This window comes from Scomber japonicus, chromosome 15 (assembly GCF_027409825.1).
Source record: "Scomber japonicus isolate fScoJap1 chromosome 15, fScoJap1.pri, whole genome shotgun sequence".
Classification (NCBI taxonomy): domain Eukaryota; kingdom Metazoa; phylum Chordata; class Actinopteri; order Scombriformes; family Scombridae; genus Scomber; species Scomber japonicus.
In genome coordinates, this window is record NC_070592.1 from 10,130,985 (window position 1) to 10,156,212 (window position 25,228).

At 40.8% G+C, this 25,228-nt stretch overlaps 2 protein-coding genes across 2 annotated transcripts in view; one reads left to right on the plus strand and one right to left on the minus strand.

Moving 5' to 3' along the window:
• Positions 1-18,808, plus strand: part of ext1c (exostoses (multiple) 1c) — a 72,653-nt gene extending 53,845 nt beyond the window's left edge. The window contains exons 2-11 of the mRNA XM_053335002.1: positions 6,519-6,612; positions 9,193-9,300; positions 11,351-11,470; positions 14,086-14,218; positions 14,654-14,772; positions 14,911-15,006; positions 15,447-15,533; positions 15,630-15,790; positions 17,759-17,930; positions 18,063-18,808. Of these exons, the coding sequence (XP_053190977.1) occupies positions 6,519-6,612; positions 9,193-9,300; positions 11,351-11,470; positions 14,086-14,218; positions 14,654-14,772; positions 14,911-15,006; positions 15,447-15,533; positions 15,630-15,790; positions 17,759-17,930; positions 18,063-18,248 (1,276 nt within the window). The 3' untranslated portion in view covers positions 18,249-18,808. The remainder of the gene's footprint in view (positions 1-6,518; positions 6,613-9,192; positions 9,301-11,350; positions 11,471-14,085; positions 14,219-14,653; positions 14,773-14,910; positions 15,007-15,446; positions 15,534-15,629; positions 15,791-17,758; positions 17,931-18,062) is intronic.
• A 1,815-nt stretch (positions 18,809-20,623) lies between these two features.
• Positions 20,624-23,729, minus strand: zgc:114119 (Mediator of RNA polymerase II transcription subunit 30-like). Its single transcript, XM_053334489.1, has 4 exons — positions 23,327-23,729; positions 21,883-22,041; positions 21,520-21,615; positions 20,624-20,871 (listed from the first exon to the last, which is right to left on the minus strand). Exons 1-4 carry the CDS (start codon positions 23,555-23,557, stop codon positions 20,776-20,778), a joined length of 582 nt encoding a protein of 193 aa, XP_053190464.1. The 5' UTR covers positions 23,558-23,729; the 3' UTR covers positions 20,624-20,775.
• Between the last annotated feature and the right edge of the window lie 1,499 nt (positions 23,730-25,228).

Below are 25,228 nucleotides of genomic sequence, written 5' to 3' on the forward strand. Positions count from 1 at the left end.
GGAGTTTAGCAAAAGCTTCACTACAACACTCAATAAATAGTAGTGCAATGAGTCATGGCTTAGCTATCGTGACAGTAAAAGATATCCTCACAGCGATCGCCAAGCTAATGTTGCTAGTTATTTTAATATTAGCTGCAATCACAGAGACTTGTGACAGAGTTACCTTCAGTGGTCATGATATACTTTTAGCTGCTATTGTAGCAACATTATGACTGATGTTAAGCATCTTGGGGGGACCGCCGCCCCCACCCTCTGGAATTCACTCCCCAAACCCATCAGAGACTGTACAGACCCCCAGACCTTCAAATCACTCCTAAAAACACACCTTTTTAAACTGGCTTTTAACCTGTAAACTGTTTTTTATCCTCTTTCCATTTTATGTCTTTTTAACCTTCTACATTGTTTGTTCTTTTCATTTTATGTCTTTTTTACTTTGTTCCATATTTTTGGTGTTCTCTGTAAGCGTCTTTGAGCACTTTGAGCAGCAGCAGCCTAAATGATGTTTAACATTAAACACAATAATAAAATGAGCTACCATATTACTCTCTTGGTAACTTGGTAACTGCAGAGCTTTACGTTAACATAAAAATGCCAACAATGATTAATCCAAATATTATTGTATTATAGATGAAATAATTAGTCCAAAAATCGACTAGTTGATTGAAGTTGACAATTTTGATAATCAGTGGATCATGTAACTAATTTATCAATTGAAAGACAAATATATGCTGGGTGTTAAAACTTGGATTAGTTGATTTTTTGGCTACTTGGGAGCAGCAGAAACAAGCTGTCATCTCTTAAATTGATTTGGTGATTTGCTAAATGAAGCAATGTGTTAGTTGATGCAGGACACGGATGTCATACACCCCAGCTGTAATCAAGTCCCTTAAAATATGACTTCCGCCTACACTGATCTTGCTACACCATTGCTCAAGCTGCTACTGCTGGCAAAGCTTGCCTCCACCACCCTAGCCTCCACCTTTAGGGTTCAGAGTCCCATCATTGGCTCAAGGGTCAATCTGAAATTCATGTATTGCTTTCGGCCCACTCTGCATGGGGTTTTGCTGCTGGCTAATCCAGGGGGCATCTTAGAGTGGAGCCTTCAGCACCAAGTAAAACTGTATTTCCATTTGTTGCATTAAACAGTTTGATCTATGATGAGTGTTCCTGACTGAACAGTTGCCAATTACACATTGATAGTCATTTGGTGTCATGTCTTTGGCTGTCAAAGACTGTAAGTCCAATTCACTCTTCATTTAACTCTGGCTTTGTCTCTACTAACTCCAGAGAGAGACATATTTGCCTCTTTAGCTACTAAATGCTCTACTATATTCAGCAGCTAGTTGCTAACTATGCCTGCCTGCTGTTTAGTGCTGGGCAGGTAGTGTACTGTGTGTCTTTTAGCTCCACAGACCTGTAGATTCAGGTGGTGATTCTCTACAGTACTGTCATTATCAGTGTCCTCTTTCACACTCACATTATCATTTAATTAAATCTTATTTAATTTATTAAATATTGATTACAGCAACTTTAATTGAAAGGGTTTTCTGCTTTTTATATGATTGTAACTTTAATATATGAGTGTTTAGGAGCACGGTCTATTAAAACAGATGCTGCTTTCGTCTCTAGGGAAATGTGAGGGGTGTTTAAATTTTTTTTTTTGACATTTTAAAGACTAAGCAATCAATGGAAAGAATACTGCCGCCCGACAGTATATTGGTTGCATGTTTACCCCATAAATCTGCTGTGTGTCCATACAAATATGCACTTCTACACAACAGCAATTTACTGTATCTGATTTGTAATGCAATCTAATGTAATCCACATCTGCACACACACACACACACATCCGAGCACATTCACAATGAGAGGGCTTCCAGATAATAATCATGCAAACTGATACACAGCGCACACAGCACTCATTTAAACCCCCTTCTCTTTGTATTATACTGTAAGCGTAGACCCGTATGTACAGTATACATTACACACACTTTATGCATGCTTACACACATTAACATGCGGGGACTCTGTGGCTGTACATTCCTTGCCACGCACAATATGAGATGACACGCATACAAATGAATAAGTAGTCAGCCCACCCCCCCCCACCCCCCGACCTCAGATACACACTGACTCAGTTATTTGCTCATAAACATGCAGTACTCTGTATTTTTATGTCTGGATGACAAGTGGAAGAGCTACTTTAGGGGTTTAGTCACCAGAAAAATGACTATAACATATTTTCTCACTTACTTCTTGTGTATGGTTGGGTGATTTTACCGATGTAGCTTATACCTCTTATATCTATGGGTGGATTATGCCAGAGTTAGCAATGTTGCAAGTCAATGACGGCATTATGGAGATAAAGCATCTAAATGTTCAATAATGCTATGAAGTTCCTTGATTGATTCACTAGTTCAATTCAGCTAATTCAGCCAATTAGTAACTACTGTGTGGTTTTTGCATGAATAATCCTTCTTTCTTTCTATGTCTATGTCTATGGCTTGGATCATATCCTGCCTTGGACAAAAGCATCAAACAAATTAAGAAAGAAAAATAAAAAAGACAAATCCACATTTTGATATAAAACAAATACTACTTTTTACTAGTCCAGAGAAATACTGTTCACAGGCCTGTAGAATATCCAGACTCATACAGACACAAGTTTAATAAGAGATATTGCTGTTAAATTTTGATGTATAGCTTTTCAAGTTGTGAGCATTACAAACGAACTTTCATTGAACTTTACTGTATTGATGTGGCAATCGAAATTTCCAAGACAGACATCTCAAAACTTGGGCAAAAGAAACTTGAAATATCTTCACGATGAACATCTCCTGTGACAACCAGACACACATACACAACCGTATGATGACATTGAGTCTACTCTAATAATCCAAGACATAATAAAGTCATATATTATCCATATGCACACAAAAATCTGACACTACCACTTTGTGCCTGTGAAATCTATATGACAAAGTACAGTGCACACTACTGTAGGAAAGACAAGGAGACAGAGGCAGACAAGAGGGGGGAAAAAAAGAGAGAGGAGAGAGACATAGCAGGCCTGGTCATTTGTTGTTGGAAACAAAGTGCTGTTAAATGATTTACTTGTTCCCTGCATTTAAGTACGTTCCCTCATTAAAGAACAGGAGCCAGCAGATCGGCCAGCCAGACTGCTGGATTTGCAGACAGACTCACTCAAATACACACACACACACACACACACACACTCCATACACTACATCACACACAAGCTGACTCCCAGTTTGTATTGAAGTCTCAAATACGCAAAGGTACACACACAAACACACACACACACACACACACACACACACACACAAACACAAACACAGCAGGACCAGAGAGAGAAGTGGGTCACACTAACCAGCTCAGTCTCACCACATTTGGAACATACAAGGGGTCCCGCTGTCTCACATTAGATACAACAGTCACACACAAAAATATACACATCTTGCACACACACATACAGACATAAACAGGAAAACATAGAGTGCATTAAATTATTATCACACATATTTCATTACATACACACAAAGTATTAACTCAGGAAGAAGAAGTAAATATATTAAGTTTTAAAAGCAATGTATACTCTCTGTTACATTTCTTTCTTTACTCCCTTTGCTCAAATGCATATATAAAGAGAGGAGTGGAGTATCCTCGCAGATACAATCTATAAATTCATTTACTCATGCATGGCTAAGTGCATGTGTTTGCCTAAATCCCGAGCTCAGAACGAGATTTGGACACAAAATCCCTTAGAAATATATTGTGTTAATCTCTTTAACCGTCTTGACGCCTGGAGATTCATTTCGAATGTACATCAACACTCTACACTGGAGATTTATGTTGCTGCAGATGCACACACGGATCCACCGCACGCCCACGCGCACGCACACACACGTAGGTACAGCAGCGCCGATGGCAAAGCTCTATCAACAGGTGGAGGAATATCAGAGCAGAACCGTAACGAACGCCAAACAAGGCTGCCTTTCAGTAAACTGATGCCAGTGTTTGTGTATGTGTGTGTCCGTTTAGTGCACACATATTGAATATACACTCAAACAGTGGCATCCATTCAATTGCTGGTGTCCAGGACTGAGCACGACGATGTTAACCGATGCCAACATCAGCATTTAAAATCCCAATTTTTTTCATCCAGGGAGGAAATGCGGGGGCCTTTGAACCATCTAGGGAATGTGGACAATGGTGAAAGTACCTGGCTGTTGACCTGAATAATAAACTGGACTGGCCTGATAATGCAAATGCACTATACACTAAGAAAGGACTGCTGAAGAGGCTCAGGTGTTTTTTAGAGTGCAGGAGACACCTCTGAGGACCTATTCTGACTCTGTGGTGGTATCAGCCATTTCATGTGGAGTCGTCTTTTGGGGCAGCAGCATCTCAACTGCTGGCAGGAAGAGACTTAACAGACTGGGAAAGAAGGTCAGCTCTGTCCTGGGGTGCATCCTCGACCCAGCGGAGGTGATGGTGAAAGAGAAGAATGATGGCTAAGCTATTATCCCTGATGGAGAACATGTCCCACACTATGCTGGGTGCTCTGACAGTACTGGGCAGCTCAGTGACAGGCTGCTTCACCAGCGGTGTGTGAAGGATAGATACGGCAGCTCCTTCCTGCTGTCAGACAGTTGCCACTGCTCCTAATAGACCACACTCGCCAAAAACAGAGAAATCCACGCATGCGCAATGTCAACGTATACTTAACTATGCAATATCAATATTTCCTTTGTGCAAAATTGTGAATTCAACCGTTGAGTCTGTTCACTTATTTATTATAACTTGCTTTTTTTAAACTGATGCTTCTTGCTATCCCGCTTCGCTGCTGTAACACTGCAAATTTCCCCCACTGTGGGATTAATAACGGATTATCTTATTTTATCTTCACTTATCTTGCGTCTCGTCACTCGCTGAGGGTTGAATAAATAACTGAGAGGCTGAGAAGATTAATGGCAGGCATATTTTACACTGATGTTCTTTCCGCAAATGAGCGAGCACACAGAGCGAGATGCAGAACGAAGGGGAGGGAGGAGGAGGAAGGGGACGGGGGGGTTGAAGTGGAGGAGAAAGCATGGATAAGATGAGGACTGAGAGAGAGGAAGAAACAAGGGCAGAGTGGGAGTGAAGGAGTGAAGGGAGAAGTCAAGGCCACAGGAACTCTCCCATAAGAGCCTGTTTGTTTCCACATCTGTTTACTCCTACTGTGCAGTTCTTTACCATGAGACCGTTACTGGTCCACATAGGGGCATGAAGGGAGAGCATTGATGCTGAGGTTTCCATTCGGGGGTTCTTTTTACATAGTGGAACTCGGGTGACGTATGGCAGCAGTTTATGGGGAGGGGGGTAACACACACAAACTTTCTTATCTGGCACGAATTCAGCCTGTCCTGTCTACTACACAAATCAATAGAGAAAAGAGATTAGGACATATTTACTCATGGGCTCAGTGATTTATATATTTTCCAACACACAGTAGCTATCTGTAGTGGTGCCAACTTGTCTGCGGGAAGGGGAAAAAAAAAAAAAAAGAAAAACTTGGAAGATTTATGACTGTATATAATCTGAGCCATTATGACTAAATATCAGAACTGAAAAGCCACAAAAGTCCTGGTTTATTTTATGTGTGACAGATGTTAAATATCATATATCAAAAGAAGCGCGTGTCACCCCACTGGCAGGATATTTATTAGATTTGTTTGCTGTCGTTTGGTTATTGCAGAGGATAGGGGCTGGTGGCTTTTCTATCGCCATCTTTCACGAATCAGACAAGATGACTCTTTTTCATTGACCGCTGGCACATTTGTCTTCCAAGTTCACAAACTACTTTTTCCTTCTTAAATCACTCTCTGACTAATTGCCTAGATATCAGTATTTGCTCATACAGTATATGCAGGCTGAGTTAGGGTTGCAGTTCCTGATTTACTTGCATTATTGATTAATTGGCCAATTATTTCCCTCATTAATTTTATCAGTTGTTATGTGCTTACACCTCAGAAAATATTGAAATATGCCTAATTTAAGTTCAAGAGCCCATGTTGATGTCTTTTGCAAGGAAACGCTGCATATCCTTATAGATTATAGAAGCTGAATTCTGCCTAAAAAATAGCAACGATCAATGGCTAATATAAAAGGTAGTAAATCAATCGTAGTCTAATAAGATGAGCTCTACGTGTTTGAGGATATTTAGAAATTCAAGAGACAGCACTGATAGGGATTCATCTGTAAAATGACTCGTACATATCTTATTCATAATACTTTAATTACTTCATTAAATCAAACAGATTGTTTTTGATAGTGCTTGTTTGTTTTATGTGCTCATGTACTGTGTTTTTTTGTCCTGATGAATCGATATCTGATTTTTTAAACTCTCAAATATCCAGTTTCGCTTGGGCTAAAAAAATAATATTAGTTTGTTTGTTTATATATATTATAAATTAAGTCAATAAATATATATTATTTGTCATTGTTTCTGATAGGTTTGACTACCAGGAGCTGCTCCACAACTCTACCTTTTGTTTGGTGCCTCGAGGTCGACGTCTGGGTTCCTTCCGCTTCCTGGAGTCCTTACAGGTAACACCTATATTCATTATTAAAGTCCAATTAACTATATTATCATGCTGCACAAGCTGCACAAGACTCATTAACCTACTGTATATTGCACACAGTCATAAATACCATGTAATCAATTGTTCACTTCCACATAAGAATACAATGCAGTAGCATAACTCTAACAAGTAAAGTTGAGTTCTGGTCTTCATAAAAACCCTGCTCTGTTGTTGTTCTCCCTTCCTACATTCATCCTGCCTGCGGACTTGGGGACTTTCCAGTTTCTCCGAGGCCCACATAAACAAACAGCTAAAATCTCTACATATTACTTGCCAGCATAGCAATCATAAAAAAACATTAGCTGCAAGCATTTCCCTCCACATAACACTATTAGGGGTGACCAAATTACATTTTTTACAGGAAACAGCCTGGCTTCAATGAGATCCAGCTCATATACAGTCGAGTCAACATGGAAGTGCACAGGATGCAGAATGTTTATGTTCCAGAGTCGAGGTTTATGTCGTTTTTTGTTATTTTTTTGGTTATTGACACCTTAATGGTTACATCTGCAAGTGTTTTCCCCAGGCCGTTGTGTTGTGTCGAGTGGAAACCTTAGCCATAAAGCTTTATTTGCTATTTGCTAGGCCTTTTAAACTGAAATGGGTCCATTAACACACGCTTGCGCACACTTACAAAAACACTGTAATCGTTCATTTAAGTCTATCAGTGAAAAAAACACAAGTACACAAACAATGAAGTGGCGAGGCAGTGGAGCGAGAGAACAGTTTAAAGCAAGCCGGTCTGCTGTAGTTCTCTCGCTGCCACCCAAGTCGACGGTCTGACACCAGTGCAGGAAGCAGTAGTGGCTGTTTTTAGATTTGCACACTGAACTCGCTGGCTGCTACAATGTTCCCTAGCCACAATGCTCTCTGGGGCTGTATGTGTGTGTGTGTCTGTGTCTGTGCATGAATGGTCCGGAAGCATCCATAGGAGTGGCAGCCTGCCCCACCGATGTCTGCTGAATGGACAAATCCACACACAACCCACTTGGCTTGGCAGTAGGCAGCAGTCATGGTCCTTTTCTCCTCCTGTCTTCCTTTTTTTTGTCCTCTCTTTTCCTTGCGTTCTTTTTTTTTCTTCTCCCAAACGTCCTCTCTTTTCCATTCAAGCCACTTTTCAAGATTTTTCAGTTGTGTATTTTTTGTTTAATTTTACTTCGGTGCCAGCCAAGCCCACAAAAGAACTGGCAATTACCAGTGTGGTAGGAAACTTGCTGCCAGCTTTCCAATATACACAGAGACACACATTTGCACGCTCCGCATACACTTTCGCTCGAAGCCTCCTCTTCTTCATCTCCCAATGCAAACAAAGCAAAAACAACTACAGAGCACATAGGGTTTCTTGTTACTCCCCCTTCAGGCAGGGGGTGAGGGGGGATTTGAAATGTTTGAAACTCACCCTCAAAGTGCCTCATCTCTGTGGAGGGAAGACTCAGGCAAGCCCTGGGCTGCATTTCGAATTTAGAGGCCTTGGATTATCACTCTGGAAGTCTTTGCGTGACCTTGTTGTAACCGGGGGCCAACCCTGACACATACACACACGTACAAGTCCTCTCATTTGCTCAAGTGTCCTTCAGCAGGCCTATTCTCAGACGAAATGCAGGAGCGTGGAAGACCCAGTGGGCCAGAGAGTGCGTTTGATCTCCACTATTTCAGCTGCTGTTGCTGGTTCTCTGGTGGTTTAATTAGGAAAAGAAAAATAACACCCAGACCTATCAACACCCCAGACCACAGTGAGTAGAAAGAGGAAGAGGAGCAGGATGGAATGAGAGCACAGAGGAGAGAAATGGTCCCTTTCTCCTCCTGTCTTCCCTCAGAGAGAGAGAGAGAAGCTGATAGAGATGCTGAGAGAGGGGGAGACCAAAGGAGAGCTAGGGAAGCAAAAAAAAAAAAAAAGAAAAGCGAAAAACATCAAAAACCTGTCAGCGAATGAGAAGATAAGGCAACATCAAAATTTAACTTTAATAAAGCATGACGTCTCCGGTTCCTCCTTCTTCTCCTCCCTCTATCTCTTCCTTTGTTTTACCTCCTTCCTAGCATTTATCCCTGCAGTGGTTGTACCTAATTAGTACGAGAGTCAGCCGCATTTTGTGCTCGCATGTGTATGAGTGACAGTCTTTAACAAACCTGCGGGGGCTTCCTAGGAAAAGAGAGATCCCGTAGAAGTTGATACTCACTGCAGCCGCCACCCAATAAGGGTCACGCACGGTCAGCTGCACATAAAGACACAAACACACACACACAGGAGCATTGATCCTACGATGTGCTCAGTTTTGGGTTATCATGGTGCCAAGCAGCTGGGACGGAACTCTTACAGATTGTGTTCACGCAGCTGTAGTTTGTCATGTTACCGTATGTTGCTCACTGCCAACGAGGAGCCGGCAGCATGGGAAGCTGAACCCGGTCAAATTGCAGCTGATCACAGATAAAGTGACGGATATGGATGGAAATGTTCAATTTGTCCTATAAGTTTGGTTTATCACTTTCTCAACCCCACTCTCTCTGACTCGCTCCACTCTTTTTTGTGTGTTTTGTGTGTGTCCAGGCGGCGTGTATTCCCGTGTTGCTGAGTAACGGTTGGGAGCTGCCGTTCTCTGACGTCATACAGTGGAACCAGGCGGTCATTGAGGGAGATGAGCGATTACTGTTGCAGGTAATGTGTAAGCATGGACACACACTTTGATAAGTGCTCACTCACACGGACACACAACTAGCGCATCAGGATGCCCTGTGCATGCACCCGGAAACCCGGCATGCCTTTGAGCTTCTACTGTACTCCAGTCCATCAGGTGTGGAGGCAGGAAACAGCTATCCTGCATCAAAGGACACCAACTGAAACACATATTTATTTATTTATTACCATTTCTATTTTAAAAGAAGAGAAAATATACATGTTATATGTTAATTGATTGAAGATTATTGGAGGTACTAATGAATGAATCAGTTGGTCTTTAAAATTCTGAGCGAAAAGTAGAAAAGCCTGTTTCCCAGAGCCAAGGTGACACCTTTAATTTGCTTGTTTTGTAGATTAATTAAGATGTTATTATTCATACCCAAAAGTTGATTTGTTTTATGCTGCAGGAAGATAGCTTTTACCACAGTGTCTGGTACACGAGGTGATCAAGGAAGCTCCAAAAATGCATCAAGGTTATAATAAGTGAGAAGAAAAATGACTGCAAATGATCTGTTGGTTATGTACCACAGTAACTAAAGGTTATTTGGAGACTCAGTAAATGATTCAAATCTTTCTGTGGGTCTCATCTGTTTTTAATAGTGAAAGAAATAATATCCAAACAAGCAAAACTGAAGAAAACAACACTCTACCAGTGTAACAGGTTTATTTTGTGCTCTGTTTGCTGTCCTATCTCATGTTAACCGTAATCATAATCACTGGAAAACATCCACCGAGCAGGGCTGTAAAACAGGCATTACCTGTATCAAACGGTGTGGTTGCAGGTTGGGCCTTTTGAGATTAAACATCTATAGAGGTCTTAATCCAGCTCCGGGTTCAAAAGCGCCTGCTCACTCATCCTCTGTGTCCGTGTCTCTTTTCACACACACATACACACACACGAATAAACACAATGAGCAAGCAAAGCCGCCTCACCCTCAGCTACAACCTTTATCTCTCCGCCTTGCACAAATTACACCATGTCTCCCCTGCATTGATCCTCCTCGATCCCAACCAATAGAGGTCCTGAATTGGCATTCAGCTAATGAACAGGAACAAGGCCCGAGAGCTCAGAGCAGGGGAGACATTTTCAAATTAGGGCAGAATTGGATTGAATGAGGGTGACCTCATCAGTGGCATTTCTGCAAGCCTGTAAAACACTCACATGGGAACACACAAACATATAACACACACACACACACACACACACACACACACACATTCACATTGTTGATGATCTGAGGTAAAAGAGAGTGAGGTTTTTGCAGAAGAGGATGTGTGAGGTCAGACACTTGAGACAAATGCTATAGTGAAGCTGTCCCTTAGATGTTTTGAGAGGGAGGGAGGGAGGGAGGGAGGGAGGGAGGGAGAGAGAGAGAGAGAGAGAGGGAGAGAGAGGGAGAGAGAGGGAGAGAGAGAGAGAGAGATCGCCCAGTGAGATGTAGAGGAAGACAAACCGAGAGGTTGAAAGAACAAGGGCAGGAATGAGAAAAAAGAGAAAGATTTAGCGGCCTCCTGGCTTCTTTAACTGGCGCTCATTAAAAAATGTGTTAGCTGTGTAAAGGCTAAAAGGTTTAATGGAGTCAGCTGCTCGCACTTTTCTCAGTTCAACATGACTTTCTTCTTTGATTGAGCTTGCTGAGCTTAACTCTCCAAGCGATTAAATCAATTTTGAAGATTCACTTGAAACCCCCAAATTAGCCCTTACTAATTAAGGTCTAATTATCTGAACAAGAGGCCACAAATCAGCTTTGTGTGAACTTTTTTTTTTTAATTTTATTTTTTTGCACTGTTGTTGATTTTTTTTGTTTTTCTTTGGCTGGATTAAGCATGCACTCGATTCAGTTTATTCATCTTTGATCATTTAAATGCCATTTCCTCCTCTCTCTTTTTTCCAGTCTATTTTCAGAGATGAGACTTAGTTAAACATACAACAAATCTTTGTGGCTTTTTTTTTTTTTTTTTTTGCTCTATTTTTCTCTCCCTGTTTCACTGTCTAAAATCTTTCTCTCCTCATCTTTTTTTTCCTCAGGTGCCGTCCACAGTGAGAGCAGTGGGAAATGAGCGAGTCCTGGCTCTCAGACAGAGGACCCAGATGTTGTGGGATGCCTACTTTTCCTCTGTGGATAAGATAGTCCTCACCACGCTGGAGGTCAGCCTCAGCCTTAACACACTCAGCATAAAAACACAGTCACACCAGAGAGTGGCACAGCGATATTGTTCTTTGTGTCCTTTATGAAATATTTGGTTTTAGAAGCTTGGTGATGTACTGGCTGTGCTCGTTGGTGAACTGCTGTAGCTTTTGGGGCTAACCACTAACATGCTAGCCAGGTGGAAGCATACTAGCACTAATTAGCTGCAGTAGCTCGCACTGCTTTTTTTTCTAGTTTCTTTTTTTATTATTATTATTATTATTACTATTATTATTTTCTTTTATATCATCCTTTTATATTTCCGTTTTCTATTTGTCTATTTTTTGTTCTTCTTATATGCTAACTGTCAGACTCAGGTAGCAAGCTCATTAGCTCGGTTACTAATGCAGCAACTAAACAGATGGGTAACATTTTATGACACTTGAGCTAAAAAACGTGAACTAATTATTACACTACTAGAAGAAATATTGGCCAAGTTGGTAAATTTATTGGAAGCTATAGTTTTTTTTAGCATGCTAACAAACTAATAGCTTTTAATTTAGCTTTTCACAAAAGGTTCAACTTCTACTAGCTAGAGCTTTAATGGATGTCAACTCGTCTTACAATGTGGGAAGTAAACCTCAAGGAATTTTTTTTTTTTTTTTTTTTTTGAGTTCACCAAATTTGAACTCTGTGTGAAGAATTTGCACCAATTACTTGGCCACCATAACTGTGGTGATTCCAGATGTTGCTGATTTAAATGCTACTACTTAACTAAATCAATACATGTGTCACTGAATCAAATCATAGCTTGAACTTTGACCCTTACTGCCACCAGACTTGTTTATCTCTTTCCACATATATTTATGGTGTGTTTCTTTTGGCTGCTGTGTACTAACTACAAAACCTAATTGAAATGTATCCCAAGTCTAAATACTCAGCGTTTCTGCTACCATACAATTCTGTTTAGGAATGTGCTGCAACATATCCTTTCCAGTGAAAACATCTAGAAAAAGAAGCCACTGCTGTTAAAGACAGGTTTTCTGTCTTACACACAGCCGTAGTTGCCACCTCTGTGCGGTTTACAGCCTGTGTGCTATCATCAGTCTTCTTTCAGAAAGGCTTCCCACCAGAGTTTTCAATCAAACCACCCTTCTATCATTATGATTATGGGGTTGGATCGTGTCCCGTTCTCCACATTTCTTCTCTTTTTTACTGTGTCAGTTCAGTGTTGTAGTGATGGTATAGGGAACATTTTTAAAGCAGTCCACATCCGATCTGCCTGAAGTCTCAGAGAAACCCCCTAATGTGTAGAAATGATATATCATTACGTTGCAAATATCAGTCTCAACCTGCCAGTTTCTGCCTCACAGCACGCCATTATCAGACTGAGAAATGTTTGTTTTTCAGAATAGTTTCAACACTACTGAAGAGGCTCAGAAAAAATGTTCTTATCTTTGAGGGAGTCATTACGATATCTGAAACAACCTAATTTTCAATGTTAATATCGACTCTTGCTCACAAAGTAGCTATCTCGGTCCATCTTAAAGATCCCTTCCAGACATGTTTTAAGAAGTATATAAAGTACTCTACTTTGAATCATAATTTGTGTTTTTACCACAAAAAAGTTCAATTATCTTGTTAAAACCCTTAACATCTAAAGTCCATTCTCAGTGTGGGTCTGTGCACTGGAAGCTCAAGTTTCTACCTCACACCTTGTGTAAGTTGAATATTGGACGACCATTGGCTCCAAACTAGTTGTGATGTCACAGATCTGTGCTCGTAAGTGTATTTTCACTGAGCTCAGAGAAACTTTCCACTTTTCAGCAGATGATTGTGAAAACTGCTTTGTAGTGTCGAACTCTGCACATACATCATTCTGCAAAGTGAAGCTTGAAACGTCCAACTGGAGGGAACGAGAAAAAAAAAAAAAAAAAAAACATTGTTGAGTGGAGACTTTTAGTTTTAACCTTCACTCTTTGAACAAGCTGAAAAGAAATGTACTTCAAAGGTTACTCCAGCTACAAGAAAGTCATTTTAAGGTTAGCTCGAGGGTTAAACGATGCATGAAAGGAAATAATAACCTTCTTGTATGAGCATTTTTTTTGCACACACCGCCAGCGACACTTTTAGTGCATAAAAAATGCAGTGCAACAACAGCTTTATCCCCACTGAAATCTGAAGAAATCACACAGTGAGTAGTAGGCTTTGCACTCCGATGTTTATAAAGGCAAGTCTGGTAGCCCCTAGTGTATTTGCTGTTGGGGATTTATGCTAGAGATAATAAAGGAAAGGTTCTGGAGGTTGGTGATAAGCTGCTTATATACATACAGCATGCAGAGGGGAACCTTTCCCCATGGGAGACAGCTGTGCAGTCAGCCTGAGGTCAGTGAGGCAGAGGGCCTCAGAGTGGATGCTGGTGTCTCTGCTGCGTGGACACCTCCTGTTGGTGTAACTGGGAAGTACATACTCATCATTGGGGAATTGGGGAGTGCTGTAATATGCAAACAGAAGTGCGTCAGTACTCAAATTGCAGTGGAGTTTACATGAAGGTCCACGACACTCATTCAAAGAGGAAAAACATGTCACACTACAACCCACATCCAACACTCATCTGTTTTTCTTTTCTCCCCAGATCATTAAGGACCGAGTGTTTTCTCACATATCAAGGAACAAGTACATGTGGAACTCCCAGCCTGGAGGTCTGCTCGTCCTACCAGAGTACTCCACTCACCTCGCACATTTCCCTTTCTACTACCTGGGACTAGGTAAACACACTTCATCGTTTTTAAATCAGTCTCCGCATAATGCAAATCCTGATTGCACACTTGTTATCAACAGTCCTCCAGGCAATCATAATCAAGTATTTAGGCTACCAATATCCTGATTTGTATTGGTTTTAATTTGGAAATCCTGTTGTTTTTATAGGTAGATCAGTCAATCAAACAATAAAATTAAAAACCACTATATGTAGGATATTGTTTGATTATAACGTCTTTCAAATTAGCATGATGGCATATGCTTGTTTTTGTTGAAACATGAGACGTTTGCTTTGCTATCTAAACTGTAAAAAAATAAAAAAATAAATACGCATAGTGCCTTTAAATTGGTGTGATGATCCTTAGTGTTGTTTTATAGATATACCAGAAGTTAACACGTGCCTCAAATTTATCCTCAAATAATTGTTTTGTGCCCTTCCTCAGGGGTCATTCCAGGTCAGGAGTTCACTGCTGTCATCCATGCTGTCTCTCCATTGGTCTCTCAGTCTCAGCCAATCATGAAGCTACTTCAAGTGGTCTCCAAGTCAAAGTACTGCTCACAGGTGAGTGAAGCCCAACCTCCGTGATAAGATTAGGACAAAATTAAATGCAGTGTAGCTACCAATGGTGACTTTTGTATGACAGCGACAATTACTATTCAGTCTAAATCATCATCTGTCTGTGTATGTTTGATACTTCAGATCATTATTCTGTGGAACAGCGAGAAGCCGCCACCAAATCGGAGCAAATGGCCACCCATGCCTGTCCCCCTCACTGTGACAGACGGCAGGAGGAAGGTGAGGGCCAATGCCACTCATAACTTCACGTCGCTCTGACATCTGAGTGACAGCATGACAAACTGTCAACCGCTCAGCCTCCTTGTGTATCTTTTTTTTTTCTTTGTCTCTGTTTCTCTTTCTCCGGTCTGCTGCTGTGATGTGTATTTTTCTGTCTTTCTTCCTATCCATGTATATCTGACATGTCCACTGATCCGTGTGGCATTCATTTTCATAAGTGTCATTCATTCTCAAAGTTTCTTCTCTGGCTCTCTTTCACTGTCCATCTGTTTTCACCTGCCAAGCCAGGATCTAAAGTGATTCACTCATCTCAGTCACTCAACATGATTCACTGTAATATGATCGTCTCTCACTCAATCTCATAATCTCTCAAAGTGATGCCAAACAACATCCAGCTTTTCAGTACCAGAAGTAAAATTTACTCCTGTGCTTTATCGCAGACCACCAGTCGCTTCCTACCTCACGTTGCCATAGAGACAGAAGCTGTACTGAGTCTGGACGAGGATACAGTCCTGCTGACCAGTGAGGTGTGTGTGTGTACATGTAGTGCTGCACATGTGTAAAAATCAATATTACTTGAAAAGTAGCCACAGCATCAAAGTGTTCCATCTCTGTTCTCGTAGGTGAACTTTGCCTTCTTGGTATGGAGGAGCTTCCCCGAGCGGATCGTAGGCTACCCTCCCAGGAGCCACTTCTGGGATCCCCTGAAGCGCGCCTGGGGCTACACCTCGAAATGGACCAACGACTACTCCATCGTCCTGACTGGAGCTGCCTTCTACCACAGGTACATCAGCACCGTACAGAAAGCTAAACAGAAAATGCCCTTTAGAGCAATCCTACGTTTTGTTTTTGAATCATTTGCTTGTAATTTGTCATCATCTTTAAACAAGCATATCAACATCACAAGCATGCATGTACTGTATGTAGTGTGCACACCTAAATATAGATGTTCAAATTTCAATCCATCCAATTTCAGTCTGGTTTTAAGTGGTGGATCAACCAACAGACCAGCATTGCCAACTATAGAGCCAAACCATAGCTTCAACTAAAAACAGGAAATGCCATTTAGAGCTACACATATCTTGTTTTTTAATGCTTTTCCATCATGTTTTCATTATTAACTTAAAACAAGCGCGCATCTTGGCACTGTACACACCTAAATTTAGACATACACCTACAGAATCAACATTGATTATGTAACTAAGATCTAAACAGATTGCCTGTCAGAGATCTTTGCGGGGCTGTCACGGCAGCCGCTACAAGAATAATGGCTTGACTATTAACATGAAAAACAATAAGAGACAATCAAAAAGAAAGAAATATCATCACGGATCATTTTTGCGTACGTGTGGATGAGAGAGAAGAAGAGGAAAGGGTGAATTTCTCAGGGATTACTTCCAAGCACTTTGATTAACTCGAAAAAGCCTCAAGTTGATATGTGAAACGGCAGAGAGAAGCAAGTTCTCATGCAATACAAATGTAATTACTCCACAGACAAAGCTGTTTAAAAGATGGTTAAACATTTTGAGATGATGTGGTCATTTTTTTCAGCTGATTCAGTGAAAACACATTTTGCCATGCTAATTTGAGTCCTTACAGCCCTTAGGTCAGGACTGCTGATATTTACTAGTGTGGTCAAGGCTGATTTGCATTATGTCAAATGCCTCTTTCACAACTTAAAAAACAGAGAAATCACAATTGTAAGACAGTAAAAAAAAACTGCCTCACTCATTTTGAAATCCCTCAAATGAGCCTTTTATATATAAATAATGTTTCCCTAAGAGGGGAAAACAGCAATTTCCCAGAATCAGCTGCAAAAAAACCAATAAAACAAAAACATTCGAATTAAATTATATGTGGTTAATTTTAGTTCCCAGCACAAATAAAACATCTGAAGGAAGATTATGTGAGGTGCTAAGTGTAACAAATGTAATGCGTCAAGTGAATAGAAAGCACAGCAATCTTAAAACTGAAGGAATAGGGGAACATATTCCTTGTACCACAGGGATTTAGTTTGTTGTGCACTATAAATATCAAATCCCACTGGTGGTGAAATGGTTAAATTGTCCCAGATACATATCATCAACATACATAACACCATCTACTCTTTTCTGTCGATGTCACAGTGCCTTCTATCACACAGGTGCTGGTGTGTCTGACCTCGCAGTGTGATAAGAAATCATGTAGCTAATTATTTGTTATGAAATCACACATTTCTACATTTTCATTTTAGGTGTTTAGATAATATTTTAATAGAAATATAATTGTTTTACTAATTTATTCTTCAAAGCACTTACTTGTTGCAGCTTCTCATTTGTGAAGATTTTAAGCTTTTATGTGTCATACATGATAGTAACCTCATGTTCGGAAACAAGACATTTTAAGATATACTCCTGAACTTATAGCAGCTAGCTTTTTTCACTACTTTTCTAACATTTTATAAATTAAATGGTTAATCATAAAACAAATTAGCAGATTAATCCACAATGACAATAACCATTAGCTGCAACCCTAAAATACTGAATACAGTTGTCCAATCTATGGCCCCATGGATGGCAATGTCTGTCTCTTTGGTCCTTACTGAAACATCTCAACAACTGGATGGATTGCCATCAAATGTTGTGCAGATGTTCCACACAGGGAATTGTTATAACTTTGGTGACCTATTCATGTTTCATCATCATAATCCAATCAGCATTTCAATTTGTACTTATTACTCTTCATTAACATTGTGTACACATCTGCCCTACAGGTACTATCATTACCTGTTCACCCACTACCTGCCCCAGTCTTTGCGAACTCTGGTGGATCGCACGTCCAACTGTGAGGACATCCTGATGAACTTCCTGGTCTCTGCTGTAACCCACCTGCCGCCAATCAAAGTGGCTCAAAGGAAGCAGTACAAGGAGCTGCCCAACCCACAGGTACTGTCGAAAGCCTTTTTCACTGTCATTTGTCTTTTTTCCCCCCACTTGTGTTCACTGTTGTTGTTCTGTGGATGCAAATGTGAAGTCAAGACAGGATGGTTAATGACAGTGTCTTGTTTTACCTCCCAGGGTACAAAGAGCGTCCCCTGGGCCAACCCAGAGCACTTCAACCAGCGGCAGGAGTGTGTCAACACCTTCGCCAACTGGTTTGGCTACATGCCTCTGGTCCACTCTCAGTTTCGACTGGACCCCGTGCTCTTCAAAGATCAAGTGTCGGTGCTCCGCAAGAAGTACAAAGACCTGGAGAGGGCATGATTGTGTTGGACAGAGAGGCTGGGGAGCATGGAAGTCTGAGCTAGTGGCCTTTTGGACAGACACATTGACCAATCAGTGGTGGACAGTCTGACTGGTATGTAGTCAGAGAGACTGACAGACTGAAATACAATCATCAGACAGACCCTGGTGGACTGTTCTGGACTATATACATTCAAATAAGAAGAGAACGGGGCCTATAAAGTTTGAAAGGAGCTTCAGATGATTCTCCTACCTCCACGAGTCTGGTAAGACAACGGAGGAGGAAATTTAGGGGCCTTGAAAGAGTCCCTGTGATCGGGCCTCACACCAAGAAAGGACAATCTCCATCGGAAAGCAAAAAAAAGGAATGCGCGTGAACACTTCTAATGTCAGTGCTATTGCTGTGACAATGAGAAGGGAATGGCTATCTAATGCCAGAAGCACCCAAGGGACTGGGTATTGGTGCCATACACTCCGGCTGTTAATGTGTGTCTCAGCGCTACTGTGCAGGGACTGTTGCCAAGGAAACAGATCATTTCACATCAAAAAGCTAACTGTAAAACCAATAAAATGATTTATAAATGCAAATTCTGGTACGGTGCTCCATAAAGTCACTCCATCCACACACACACACACACACACACACACACACACACACACACACACACACACACACACACACACACACACGTTCCTGTATTCAAATAAGTCCAGGGAATATATTTTTCAGCAACTGGCCACATTTGGATCCCATAACATCACATGTACCGGAAAGACATCAGAGAATAAACTCTGCACCTGGTAAAATGAGCATTTCATCCTCGTTACACAGGAGAGAGAAAAACCTGATCACACATTTCTGTGGAAAAAGTGAAAAAACATGAATCATATGTTGATCTAGGAACTGATTAGTGGTCCTCTTTTCAGTACTAAATGTATATTTTAAAGCAATAATTTGACATTTTGGCAAATTATCTTTCTGGCTGCAAGTGACAGGGAAGATCGATACCACTCTCTCTAACTCCTGGCTCCGGTTTTATCATCAGCTCCCTCAAGAGAGCAACTAAGTGTGCTTCTTCAAAATGTAGAAGTATTCCTCTAATACACTGACCTCGGTCCAAACTGCATCAATAGTACCTAAGTGTGCAACTACTCTACATTATCACTGCTCAGTGCTGGAATTACTATGAGCCCAATTCAGATTGTGTCAACATACAGTAAGTGGCTCATACAGACTGAGACAAGCACTTTCTCCTGTCCGATGGGTGCACTGCTGATTCACAGCATGCCTTTTGCTTATGCAGTTCTTTTTCTCCTAGCATCAGTTTGGTGAGAAATTGCAGATACTCGTTTGGGCTGATTGATTTAACTGTAAAACAGTACAATCAACAGCGCTGTACAATCACATGTACCACAAGTGTTTACAACTGTGGTATTCTTAGTCCATTTGATGCTTTGCGACACTAATGAACAGTATGTAAAGAAAGAGATTGTCAGCTTGGTTTAGCATAGAGTTTAGAAATGGGGGGAAATCTGCCTGTTAGGACTTCTAAAGAGAGATGAATACAAAAGGAGGTCAGAGTGAATGCATCACTATGTGCAGGTGGATATGCTTTCATGTAATTACAACGTACCCACAAAGATTTTGATTAAAAAAAAGATGTTTATTTTGTACAAAACAGAAATGACCCAGTGGGTCTACCTTATTGTCCCACCGTTTACAAAAATAAATTCACAGACAAGCAAGTCCCAACACCCTCGGGGTAAACAGGTGTGTTGTCGAGCACTCGGGAGGCTAATCTCATTAAGCACATGCGCACACACACACACACACACACACACACACTAATGTACAAAGCACCTGAGATACATAGCTGCCAAGGGGCTAATTTGAATTCTGCACCCATCATGCTTTTATAACTGACAGAGCATAACACGGGCCATTGTTCCCATTGTAAATACTCTTCGTCACTATGGCTGCCGTGCTTTCTGGAAGAATTACCTGCTGTGAAATAAAGTCTGTTTGGTGTCGAGTCAGCACCTGGGGGCGAAACACCATGAACAAAGTGTTTTAAGAAAACTTTGTTTTGTTCTCACCTGAGGCTATACAGGTTTCAACTCATTATTTAAGCTTTTTGAAAACAACAGTCCGTAACGTATTCGACTAAACATGGAGTGACAAGATCTTAGTTGTAGAGTACTTGGCAATCACAAAATGCGGTGTCAGCTGCCTTGTGTATGTGTGTATATAAAAACAACTCTGCAACAATGTCAAAGTTGGAGTGTATTAGCTTTTTCAGTTTTAAATCTTAACCATGTCAGCTGTCAGTAATAGTTTCCCCCTCAACAACCTCTATATAAAAACTAAATCAGTTGCAGTGATGAAGTGCCAACATACAAAGTGGGTGTAACAGAGTTGAGGGTTCAGGTCCAGTATCCACAATCCAACACACATTCCCTTCTTTCACCTGGTCTTTGCTTTGACACAGTCTGTACACCTATGAAGGAATTCCTCTCTTAAACAGAGAATGGGTCTCGTGAAGATTCATCATTTCCTGAGCGTCAGCATGGCATTGACGTCCCACAGCAGGTTCCTCATCTGATCCATCAGAACCTTCATCTCCTGGTTCTTTTGACGTACCTTCTGCAGGCGGGGCACAAGACAGATGACTTCCATTAGTCAAACTCATCGGAGCAAGTACGTCATAGCTTCAGCATTTAACATTCAGGGCAGGAACTAGTGAACTTCCTTTAAGCAATGAATTATTTACTTAATACTTCAGACTCATTTACCTTTACATCTACAGGATGAGACTTCCGAGTACAAAGTAGTAGAGTTTAAAAGTAGAAACAAAGAACTTTTAACAATAGCTGGCTTGCTTCCACTGTTGTTGATAAAGGTTAACAGCCTCAAAAGTCTAATTTCTTTTTCATCTTGGTGCCTGGTGGTAATATCCTAACCTGTTTGACATCTCAATCTTACTACATAAAATCCAGGGTTTTAAAAGAACAACACCTTGTTTTTGAAATTTAACTAAAGATGCAAATGATGCAGAGTTTCTGGATTTCATCCACAGCACCATGAGGTCACTTTGGCCTGGGTCAACACTGCCACCTAGAGGAATTTGAAGGGGGACTTTAAAAGGTCTGAGTTTTTTCAAAACCAACTTGGAATGGGCTCTATCAACACTCACCTGAATATCTTGTATTAAAAATGTGGCCAATCACTTTAAAAACCAATAAATGGCAGTCACTAATTATCATTTATGACTCAGAGAAAAAAGCAACAAACCTCCAGAACTTCTTTTCTCTCCTGGATGACAGCAGGACTGGACGGCTCCACTTTAACAGAGGCTTGACAGAGCTCCTCCCCAACATATGGCAGCAGCTGAGGACACAGCACACACTAACAGTAATTTAAGAGTCCTGTCTTGCCCCTCCTTTTTTATAAATGCAGATAATTATGATACTGATAGAAAAAACTATAAGAAAAGACAAAGGTTATCCTACACAATTCTAAAAAATACATTTTCAATTAAGATCAGAGGAAAGGACAGAAATTGTCAATTTTCTGAAAAAGTTGCTTCTTCACTGTGACTATACGTGGCTGTTAAGTACTAAAAAATCAATTCAAAAAAGAAAGTTTATTCCTGACCTCTGTTGGCCCCTCCTGCAGGTCAGAGGTCATCTCCACACAGCGTTCGTACAGGAGCCGAAGCTTTCGGAAGAGCAGGGCAAGCTGCCGTAGGTGTTCCTGGAGCTTCCCAAAGCGGTCCTGGTACATGGCCTGACTCTGAGTCACACCATTAGGAAGCTAAAGCAAAGACACAGAGAGTCTTCTGTCAGTTTTAGTGATATTCATTATTATATCATATTATATTTGGTTCAGATGGATGTATAATATAGACAACCTAAGACTTGGTTGTAAGCAGAAGATTATTACTCATACATAGACAGTGTATCTTTCACATTTTCCACATTAACATTCAATTTAGTATAAAGTAAAAGGTCGATTTCGTAAGATGCGCTCCAAAATTATCCTCTCTCCTTTTCTGTTGTGTTATTAATAACAAATTACATGAGACTGTGTAGAAGATGCCTTGGTAAAATCCATGTAATCACTATTTCAGTCCTGATGATGCTGCTTTTAGTACAGGAAAATTGTTGCAGCTCTAAACTACATCTTAAAATACTGTCATACCAACATTGCTCTGACTACCTGCCAAGTCAAAAAGGGGCAAAATTTGCATATGCTCAATTTATTGCAGGACTGCATCCGGTATAAAAGTTTTGCCTTTGTTTAATCTGATGCAGTGAATCAGTGGCATCCGCTGTGTAATAGATGACACAGCATTCAATGCCAAGGCTGACACTGAAAAATAAATCAGTTAAACATAAAGCCACTCAATCATTACTGCAGCAGTCTCTCCACTCAGCTGAGACAAATAGCAATAGTAATACGTTTTATTTATATAACACCTTTGTACCAATGAATACATTAATGTAAAGAACAATTTTTTTTTAAAGCATAGGTTGAAAGCCAACTTATAAAAATAAGTTTTTAAGATAGTTTTAAAAGACACTGAGGTAGTTTGTCTGATTTGTGAATTGTGGAGCTCTTACAGCAAATGCCTTACTACCCTCTATCTCAAGAGTCCTTCTGGGGACCGAGAGCAACAGCTGGTCATCTGACAGTGCAAAGATGGGTATAAGGGGTAAGAAGGTCAGTAATGTAAGATGGGGCAAAACCGTTCAGTGATTAAAAATATAAGCAGTAAAATGTACAAATAAATTCTGAATACCACAAGTAAGAGTAGGGGAGATGTGGTCATATGTACGGACCCCTGCTGCAGTGTTTTGTACAAGTTGGAGATGGTTGATACATTTCTGCAGCAGTCCGACAATAAATGAGTTGCAGTATTGTAGATGACTGGAGGCAAAATGAATAAGGCATGAATAAGGGTTTGAGCATCACTGAATGAAAGAAATGAGCCGATTTTGGCATGTTATGTGTTCCTACTATAACAGTATAGTAGATGGCAGCAAATTCTCCTCATGCAAAACATTTCCCACCAGTTTACTGACAGCTTGATGATTACCTGCGTGGCTCTTGTAATCTGGAAGATCTCCATAGTGCGAGTAACGATGTCCTGGACGGTCTCCTGTCCGATCCGACAGAGGAACACAGGGGAGATCTCTCTCAGGGCTCCCTGAGGAGGCATGGGCTGCTGACCTGCTGCTGCAGGAGCACCGGGGGGCAGATGGGGCTGTTGCTGCTGCTGAGAGGGCATCCCTGCCATGCCTGGCTTCTGAGGTAAAGAAGCTGCCATCACTACGCTAATCTGGGAAAGTATTAATAAAGAAAGATAAGAGAGGCAGATATAAAGATGATGGCTTGCTCAGTTTATGACACTCGTTAGCATTGTAAACAACAATATTTCTATGACATGTTTTATCTCAACCATAACAGGACGACACATGTCTTAAGCGCACTTTATACAATATCTAAAGAAACCGCGTTTTTACTGAATGAGCTAAACATGCTAACATTAGCCTAAACAATAAGGACGCCTACTGAGGATAGTTAGCAGCTAACTAGCTATCGAGCTGCCGACGGCTGCAGAAAACTGACCTTAAACACCTTCTTTTGGTTGGAGGCTCTTCGAGTATTCTTGCAAAAAGAAGCCTTTTCTCATTTATTATTTCAAAGAAGACATAATGAAGCGTTTTTCCCTCGGTCTCACGTTATTGTTTTCATTGCGTCACTTCCTGTCTCAGGAGGACTCATGCACCACCGCTAGATGGCGACAGTGGATTTTGAATTTAAGCTGCATCTACACACCAACCTTGCAGCAATATTGTCTCATGATCAGTGGTGGGAGAAGTATACAGATCCATATATTACGTAAAAAAAATGGAAAGTAAAATCCATGCATTAAAAAAAAGTTAAAGTAATATGCAAGAGTTTTAGGCACTTTTAAATGTTTAGATTCTTATCCATCATACCTTTAGAGAGGAGTCTGATAAGTCCTAAATTTAGTGTGCATGATCCCAAACATAGAGCCAGAATCATACTTTCTTCAAGTTACAAGTTAAGCATCAGTGAAACTGATGTAATCCCACATTCCTCATCCAGCCTTTGACGACCACGGCATCCCTCATTTCCTCCTCAGTTACTAATGCGACTGTTTGGTTTAAGTTTGACCCTGAGCTGACTTTTGATGACCATATAAAAGGTATACATAAAACCTCTTTCTACCATCTCAAAAAGATCTGTGAACTCTCTAACCCTGTCAAATGCACAGAAACTTGTCCACACCCTTATCTCGTCAAGACTGTAGTAGTGAGTCTAGTATAGCCTAACACCAATCTTGTTTTCATTGCACTGGCTCCCTGTCTCTTCCAGCATTGATCACAAAGTCCTGCTACTTGCATACAAGTGCATCAACAGACATGCGCCTCCCTACAGACAGGAAATAATGATACCACAAACCTCCACTGGCACCCGCAGTCAGATCTGCCAGCAGCTTGCTCCTCCAGGCCCTCGAGTACTTCACACCATAAGAGATTAAGCCTTCTGCTCTGCTACACCACGATGGGGAACAGCCTTCCTAACCCTCTCAGAGAAAAACAGACTCTAGTCTCTTTAAAAAAAAATAAAGGCCTAAAGACATTTTGTTCCATGAAGGCTTTTTCATCTTAACTCTATGTACTCTGTGTGTTCTTTGTTATTAACACTGTAGCACTTTGAGTTTCACTATGAATGGAAAGTGTGAATAAATCAAATGTATTATTTATTATTTTTACAAGAACAAGGAGTCCTGCAACAGATGGTACACAGAGCTCTGATCATGGAGTCTGTCTGGTATTACATGAAGAGAGCTGCCTAAATCTTCAGAGGAACCGTGACAACTCCTCCAAGGTATGCTCGGGAAAACCCACCTGCCAAATTCTTTGAAAAACTGTGTACCAAGGAGAACAGATGCTTGTTTTAAAGTGTG

Coding starts and splice junctions, on each gene's coding strand:
- zgc:114119 (XM_053334489.1), bottom strand. CDS start 23,557: ATGGCAGCTTCTTTACCTCAGAAGCCAGGCATGGCAGGGATGCCCTCT. Junction 22,042..23,326: donor AGATTACAAGAGCCACGCAG/GTAATCATCAAG, acceptor TCTTTGCTTTAG/CTTCCTAATGGTGTGACTCA. Junction 21,616..21,882: donor TGCAGGAGGGGCCAACAGAG/GTCAGGAATAAA, acceptor CTGTGTCCTCAG/CTGCTGCCATATGTTGGGGA.